At 44.1% G+C, this 8,567-nt stretch overlaps 1 protein-coding gene across 1 annotated transcript; it reads left to right on the top strand.

Moving 5' to 3' along the window:
- The first annotated feature begins 3,474 nt into the window (after positions 1-3,474).
- rerglb (RERG/RAS-like b) lies at positions 3,475-8,092 on the top strand. The gene is made up of 5 exons (XM_036586634.1): positions 3,475-4,052; positions 5,048-5,104; positions 5,678-5,751; positions 6,346-6,494; positions 7,502-8,092. Exons 1-5 carry the CDS (start codon positions 4,001-4,003, stop codon positions 7,785-7,787), a joined length of 618 nt encoding a protein of 205 aa, XP_036442527.1. The 5' UTR covers positions 3,475-4,000; the 3' UTR covers positions 7,788-8,092.
- Positions 8,093-8,567: the final 475 nt, after the last annotated feature.

Here is an 8,567-nt window from a genome sequence, read left to right as displayed (position 1 = left end):
ACTTCATACTATTTACAACGTGCCATATCTGGCAAAAATCAAAACCATGTAAATAACGTTTCTACTTAATCACCGCACAGCAACCTTGGCTGGAAGATTCAGCGCTCTCCAAACTGATGCAGTCAGCTTTGATACCATCTAAGGTGGTCATCTTTCTTCTGCGTTATCTCCTTCTCTCTCTCTCTCTCAGTCTTGGCAAATTGAGTTTTCCTGCAAAGGCACTGTAAATCTCATCCCACAGGATACTTCCTCCCTCATCTTTACTGACAGCTTCCTGATGACACTTAAATCAGATCAGAGCTCGGGCCGGGTCGGAAGGAAAATTCCCCCAATACTTGCAGGATTACTCCCCTGATTGCCTTCCTAAAGATTGGGGGATAAAGACGGGGCCCCCATGAGGCTGTCCTTAACGCAGACGTGATGCAATAACTCCAGTGCCAGCCTTTAAATCTTTTTTGTACTCTGGAGAAGCAGCTGGCCTCATTCTTACCCCCCTCAGCTTCTGAAAGCTCATTGCTAACGACTCTTTTAAAAGAGGTCATATTTTGCTGCAATTTAATGGTAATTTTTCCTTTCATTCTTTTCTTCGTCTGTCGGTATAAATGCCTTCAATACTGTTCAGTGGGGAATTAGATCCTGCAGGAGTCTGCTTTTGCATTACTTCAGAGGTAAGTGTGGGTTAGTAAGGCCAGGCAGTGTGGAATTGTGGGCTGAATGAGTTGGAGTGTTAGACTGCTGAAGTGATTTTGTTTTGTTCAGGAGGCTGTACTGTATAAAATTCTGTTTCAAAGGTGAATTCCACTAATAATGCAACATTTCTGCATAATTCAATTGTTAAGATGTGAAAAAGGGTCATTCAGATTGATTTAATGTGGAATGCACCATTCTGGAGACACAGAGTCAGAATTGTTCACAGTGGTGGTGATAGGAAGCAGACATCTGAAGGAAGGCAATGAGCAGATTAAAAAAAAAAAGATGATGCTTTAGGCCAAAATCTTCTCAAAACTGTCATAAAACTCAAGGCAATAAATGCTTCTGACCTCTGGTTCCTCACCAACACTGAACAATTCTAACCCAGTAAGTTTCTGTAGAACCACTCTGAGTGATTCTGTTAAAATCTTGATGATTTAATCAAGCAGAAATTTTGAAAAATTGATGGATGTCCCCTTTAAAGCCTTTAAAAGGTACCTCAGAGAAAGGTATTACATGAAATGGTTGTGAATGTGTTGTCTGATACCTGAGACACTGTTTTATGAGAGTTTTGTTGGCCTGTTTTTTAAATTAATGTAAATTTAAATTAAATTGCATGTAAAAATAGAAGAACCCTTTTTGATGCCATATAAAACCATTTTCAAAAAGGTTCTATACAGAACCACATACAACACATTTTCCAATACTGTGAAGAACCATTTCACCATGCAAAGAACCATTCAAGCATTAAATGGTTCTATATGGAACTCATGGTTCTAAATATAACCATCTACTAAAGAACCCTTAAAGAATATTCTGTCTTTTTACATGTCTTTTTTGCATATGTTGGATCATTGCGGTGAGGATTTAATTGCATTCAGCCTCAAGAGCATTAGTGTGGTCACGTACTGATGTTGGATGATTAGTCCTGGATCACAAACACGACCCAACTCATCCCAAAGGTACTGGATGGCGCAGTGGGGAACCCTCAGGGCCCTCTAGGCCTTCAGAGAATTGTTGAGTCTCGCCTCGACCCGCCATCCTTCAAGACACGTGGAAGACAAGCATCAAGACTGTTCTCTGTGCTGGCACCCAGGTGGTAGAACGAACTCCCACTGGCTGTCCAAACAGCAGAGTCTCTCGCTGTCTTCAAACGCAGACTGAAGACCGTCTCTTTATACAGCACTTAAATGAGCACTGAGTTAAGTATTCATTGTAATGTAATGTACTGCACTTATTGAAATGTATTGTATTGTGTTGCACTGCTCTGTTCCTTTTTCTCTGGGTATCAACATGGACTTTTGTTTCTAGCAGTATCTGAGCTCAGGACTGGCTTTCTCTCTCATGTAATGCCTTCTAGCAGAGATACTTTCTCTAGATAGACAAAGCACTTTTTGTAAGTCGCTCTGGATAAAAGCGTCTGCTAAATGCTGTAAATGTAAATGTTGAGTCTAGAGTTAAATTCTTGAAAGTCCCAGCAGAAAATTGGCCAATAAGGAATTGTTTTTCTCATTGGCTTCTAGGTAGATATATCTCTTCCAGTGGTTAAGACTTCAAGGGCTGAATTGAAGGCCTTACACATTAGATTAACCATCAGCATGTTTACAAATTGAGGAATCAACCAATCACATTTTAATTTCCATAAGGCAGGACCAAAATTGTTACTCTAGGCCTTCTGGAGATCCTAGTTACATCAACGAGTGCTGTAAATATAAGCGACAGCCTAATCAATGGGCATAGAGGAGACTCTACGCCAGCCTCTCTACTGAAAGATTCACCGTGAAACTGCTAAAAGGTCAAATTTAGGTTCATATGTCCATCACAACCTTTAAGTAAAACATGGACTGTCTTTTAGAAGCTTCAAATGTCTGTGTTTAATTTAGAAAGCCAAAAAATGTTCGATGTTGGCTTCACACCACTAGAATCCCATCAGGACAGTATCAGAAATTAGCATTATTGTAGAGTGAGTTTGGTTTATAATTAATATAGGTTCAAAATACATCCATCACGGTTTTACATTCCATTATGCACCTGATCTGGTCGCCTCCTGCTTTCTTGCCTTTCTGCATGACTGTTGAGGTGGAACTCGTTGCTACCACTTTCTTTATGAAATTCCAAACTGTCAAAACAGATGTAGCCATGGTCAGACAGTAGATAGCCTAACATGTGCCACATATTTTTCGGTGCTGGGCACATTTGATCCTTTGTGTTCCAGAAGGCCTGCAAGTCCTCAGTCGGCAGAAAAGAAATCAAACCTAACAGGATAATAATGGGACACCACAAAGTGAACTCCGTCAAAGACTGAAGGGTCGAGAGGAGGGGAAAAACTGTCTGAGAGTAAAAAAAAGTAATAAAATACTTTCTGACCAGTGAAGCAGCCCATGAAATTGAGGTTTTAGTGGCTGAACGTCTCCCTATTCTTTTGGAACTGTATGAGGTGGAAAGAAGGAAAACTGATTGTTGCGCTCCCCTTTCAAAGAACGCAATCCCTGCAATCAAAATACGGCTGAAGCTTTTGGCCGCATGGAAAGCTCTGCAGTTTGAGGTCGTGTGTGAGCCGTGATACAGGAGACAGCCTCAGCATTAACTGCACTGGGTGCTGGACGGTATCGGGCAGCCATGCTCTGACCCATTACAACTGTCTCGAAGTCTGCATCCGCGCTGAACGGGACATGACGAATCGCTTTCATTTGCGGCCTGTACACGGGGAACTGTTTGAGAAAGTCTTGTAGACAACAAAGTGGGTCTGAGTGGAATGCTCTGGCAGCTATTCACCTCGAAAGTACACAGTGGTTGAACATAGATCCTTGACTGGAACGTCATGACAACCAAACAAACTAAAGGCTCCCGATTGCACAGATCCAGTATAAAGGTGAAGAAGAGGTGGTTTACGGGCTCCGGCCTTCTGTGCAGAGCAGTTTAAGACAGTTCACCATGGAAAACCTCTGCTGAGTGGAACAATGGCTTCTAATGCTTGTGGAGGTGAAATCCTGCTTGTGCTCCATGGTAGAATGACCTCCTGGCAACCCAGCTTTTGAGCTCCCCGCATTGTGGGAGGAGAGAGGGGAGAGATCAGAATCCGTTGATGTGTACAAGCAAGTAAGTAACTGAGTCAGAGAGTGAGAGAGAGAGAGAGAGAGAGAGAGAGAGAGAGAGAGAGGGGTAGGGAAAGAGGCTTCTCCCCTCGCCCCTGCTGAATAGAGCTTCAGTTGAGCCGTGTAGGAACAACAGACTAGTTGAATTCCTCTATAGGACAGTACAGAGAACAAAGCTCCAGCAGCAACTCAGCTCCAGTGTCAGTTCCTCAGCCATGAATGACATCAAACTAGCCCTGCTGGGAAGTGAGGGAGCAGGCAAATCAGGTGAGTTCTCCATCTCTCCTGCTCTTCATGGATATGACTAAACTTTTAGTAGTTTAACCTTTGCACTAGCATGAGTTTTGAATTCAGAGTGAGCTGCGTGAACAATCTGCTGCATCGGACCGTATCTGCACACATTTGTTCGGCTGCAATGCATCTATACAGTAATGTGTGTCAGGCTTGCTCAATGCAGAGAGACGTTTTGTCTGCCCTGTGCGCACACTGTGAAAGCACTTTGTGTACTGGAAACGGGAGGGAGGGGTGGAACGAGGTCACTGTTATTCAAATCACTCGAAAGGGAAATTAAAATTGATGGTTGTAACATGCGAGTAATTGCTAAAACTGATGAGGGATTATTTTTTGTTCCTCTCCGCAGACTAAGGACAGGCTGAGCCCCTCTGGCTGCATACCTGTGCTGATGACTATTAAATAACCGGAAAATAATTAGACAGTGTCCCCTCTGACCGAAAAATTAAGAGGTAGTGGTGGAGCCCTTTTCTCTCTGGGCTCTGATCAAAGAGGCAAGGGATAAAGGTGAGGACAGAGGGACATGCCTGGTATGTTTTTGTAGGACTGAGAGGGATTTAGGAGGGAAATACACAGCATCACGGTTGTATTCCTGACAGCTGTGGAGTATAAGTTAGTTGGCAGGGGCAGAGAAAGCAGTGTTCACGTGGCTGCCACAGTGTGTCTGCGTGGAAACTCAAGCCCTGACTTCAATGAGCGAATGAGCCAGGGCAGCTTCATGGCTCAAATATTTAATATAGAGCAGGCAGTGTGTTCACGATTTTGTAGTGGAAAAAAAAATATACAAAAACAAACATACCTGATTTCTCAGTGCCAAATATGCACCAGCACTTGCTGTCAACTGGCCAAATCTTTGATGAGAAGCTGGACCTGTTTACCCCCTTTTCCTCTCCTGAGGGTACAATTCAATTTTTTCCAGCACTACTTCAGATGATCGCTTTCAATAAGAATCTCACTTCTCTTGTCTTCAGCGGTTCTGGTGAGATTCCTGACCAAGCGCTTCATTGGGGAATACGCCTCCAATGCAAGTAAGTGCAGCACAGTTTCTGTCTGACGTTTAATGAGGTGACAATACGTCCAGAATCTTACTCATATGTTACACACATAATCCAGTGACTGTTTTAACTGCAGTGCTGTTGCCTCTGGCATCACCCCAACCGTTTTAACTTACAGCACTAAGTTTTATTTTATGTTCTATCCATGGGGAACGCGGTTCAAAACTTATGAATAAGGTTCCCCATTACATGCAATGGAAATGAGAAACAAATCAATGGCAGCTGACTTAAAGCACACTTTCAAAAGGTAGACACTTTATAAAGATTGCTTTTTTAAGATCCTCAATGCATACCGTACGTATAAAAGGAGCAGCTGTAACATCGCCATGTAGAGGCAGGTTTTAATATACAATTACCATCCATTCCATGTCTGCCTTCTATTAATCCACCCATTCTGAGTATGTATTGATGCCAAAGATTTTTGTAGCATGCACTTCTTCCTCTTTTCCTTCCATGCTCCATGTTTACATTTAACAGTCCATCTTTTATTTTATGCAGTACATGCGTATGTTGTAACTCTCAGAATTTCTTTCAACTTCGTTTCAGACTCCTTATACCATAAAAGGCTCTCCATTGATGGCAGACAGTTGAACCTGGAAGTCTTTGATCCATGCTCACAGGTATGTGTTTATGTGCTAGTATCGGCTTTTCTGAGATCACTGTGTCGCTGTGCAGATACTGCCATAGGGTTGGATTCTCTGGGATGCCTCCATATGGGAAATGTATGTTATGTCCTGAATGGATTTACGATCTTTCCCTTCGAGCGCCGCATACAGTGCACTGCCTTTGAAAACCGAGCTTCTTTCTGCTTATAGCCACTGCATCTGGGACCTCTTATTTAAGTGCTTATTGCTGGACTTTGATTCTCAAAGCCCAGATTATGAGATGACCACTGTCCTGCTTTGTAACGTTTGGGGGGTTCTTTGGGGGATGCAACAAGTCTTTGTATGCGGTCAAAGCCCTGCAGAACAGATATCCTGAAATGACATTAGCTCATTTAGAGAACCGAAGGGTGCTGTAAGCTTCAAACGTGTGCGGAGCTGCTCTCCCTTTGTTTTCCGGCCCTGCAATGCTCTCTAAAGGGACCGATGTTAATTAACCCAGACCCAGGCGCTGCCATGATGTCCAGTTTTCCATTCAGTCAGGCAGGTCTTCAGAGACACGCGATGTTGTTGACAAGGCCCCCCCCCGTGTGCCCCTTCTCTTCCCGGCAGAGTGGAGAGAGCAGATGCATCCTGGAGGAGCCTATGGACTGGGCTGATGGTTTTGTGGTGGTGTACACCATCAGCGACCGCTTGACCTTCCTCAATGCCAAGAACATCCTGCACCAAATCAAAGAGAGCCGTAGGGAGACCTGCAAAGGGTGAGTAACAGTCACTGTCGTACCCTGCTTACCTGACAGCTCATGCGGACCAGAATAGGAGGGCAAAGCTTTAATGAATTAATGAAGACCGTTTGTGGGGCAGGAGGGGAGGCTGTCTGCTTAGAACTATGCAGATGCAAGAGCTCAAGAGACAGACTAGAAAGTGCCACACTCTAACTGGATGTACATGCATTTGGTTGTCTGTGATGAAAGTCAAGGATGAGACAAATTTTGTGCCCATTATTCTCGATGTAGTGAATCACAACTCTAATTGGTCCACTGGGCTCAACTAAATCCAATAAGCTCCATTTTTTTCAAGCCGACTCCCTTATTAGAGAGCTGTAAAAGTCAGAAAGGTTTGGGCTTTCAGTTGTTGTGTCATTTGAAAGTCATCTGGAGACAATGGTGAGTAAGAGTGTGAGGCTGGACAGCTGGATCCTATTAGAGTCCTCAAACAAGGCAATTGAAATCACATGGGTGGCTAGAACCTAGTTCTGTCTAATGTGTTCCCTCAAATACAACCATAATGGCCTGACGCTTCACACAAAGAGATGGTGAGCCGCGGTTCCTTCTGTGGGAGTTTTCCCCCCCTCTGTCTTCCACCTCAAGTCTATCTCATGGCTTCCATACTTGGTTTTCCAAACCAATCAATCACTGGAGCAGGACATCATGCTTTCTGATGCTCCTTTGGTAGCCCCAGAAAAGTACCTCTCATTCTAATGTTATCTGTGGATCGAGTGCTTCTGATTAGTTATAGCTATTTCCTTTCAGTGTGTTATGTACTGGTCGCGGTATGATACTTGCTGTGCTGGCTAGTTTCTTAACAATGCCTTTCAGTGTAATACTGAACACTGGTGGAACGTGATCTGTGGTGGGCGAAGCATAGCAGACCGTTAAGATCAACTTAAGCTTTGAGTGTTTACTGTTCCACCTACTGTTTCTCCTTATGAAGGCTGTTGTTCTGTGGTGGAGTCCTGATGTGATATGATTGGTTTATATTTGGACAGTGAGATGGATGTACCCATTTGCCTGGTGGGGAATAAGCAGGATCTGTGCCACAGTCGGCAGGTGAGTGAGGAAGAGGGCCGATCTCTAGCCCTGGAGCACAAGTGCCTCTTCCAGGAGGTGTCCGCTGCTGAGAACTACCTGGACATCGCAAACCTCTTCACTAAACTCATCCGTCACGTGATGGAACAAATGAAGTACAGATCTGACCGCAGACGCTACAGCGGCTCAAAGTCCATGGCCAAGCTTATTAACAATGTCTTTGGAAAGCGGAGGAAGTCTGTCTGAACACAGACACGAAAGGACACAAGAAATATTGGGGCAATCTTACATGAATTGGGAACGATATTGTAGCTTGGGCAAGTTACCTTGAGTCTAATCTCTTTTTGGATGTGTCTGTATGCAAAAATGGCAACAGACAGTAATCAAAGATAGTCTGATTACTAGAGGAAAGCAGCCAATAGCGTACTCTGTATAGGCATGACTGCTACTACGAAATGTATTAAAGGGAGAGAAACTGACTCACTGAGAATTATTTCAAGCAAATGGTCACCGCCTGGGAGACGTGCCATATACACTGATAAGGCATGACATTCTGACCACCTCCTTGTTTCAACGCTCATTGTCCATTTTATCAGCTCCACTTACTATATAGGTGCACTTTGTAGTTCTACAGTTACAGACTGTAGTCCATCTGTTTCTCTGCATACTTTGTTAGCCCCCTTTTACCCTGTTCTTCAGTGGTCAGGACCCCCATGGACCCTCACAGAGCAGGTACTATTTGTGTGGTGGGTCATTCTCAGCACTGCCGTAACACTGACGTGGTGGTGGTGTGTTAGTGTGTGTTGTGCTGGTACGAGTGGATCAGACACAGCAGTGCTGCTGGAGTTTTTAAACACCTCAGTGTCACTGCTGGACTGAGAATAGTCCACCAACCAAAAACATCCAGCCAACAGCGTCCTGTGGGCAGCGTCCTGCGACCACTGATGAAGGACTAGAGGATGACCAACACAAACTGCGCAGCAGCAGATGAGCTATCGTCTCTGACTATACATCTACAAGGTGGAC

Source organism: Colossoma macropomum, unplaced genomic scaffold, assembly GCF_904425465.1.
Source record: "Colossoma macropomum unplaced genomic scaffold, Colossoma_macropomum, whole genome shotgun sequence".
NCBI lineage: Eukaryota > Metazoa > Chordata > Actinopteri > Characiformes > Serrasalmidae > Colossoma > Colossoma macropomum.
This window is presented reverse-complemented; position numbering and strand designations above follow the sequence as displayed.

What these genes read in the sequence shown, in the direction of transcription:
- rerglb (XM_036586634.1), top strand. Translation starts at nt 4,001, where the DNA reads ATGAATGACATCAAACTAGCCCTGCTGGGAAGTGAGGGAGCAGGCAAA. An exon ending in TGAGGGAGCAGGCAAATCAG is followed by an intron (nt 4,053 to 5,047) that starts GTGAGTTCTCCA and finishes TCTTGTCTTCAG; the next exon opens with CGGTTCTGGTGAGATTCCTG. An exon ending in TCTTTGATCCATGCTCACAG is followed by an intron (nt 5,752 to 6,345) that starts GTATGTGTTTAT and finishes TCTTCCCGGCAG; the next exon opens with AGTGGAGAGAGCAGATGCAT.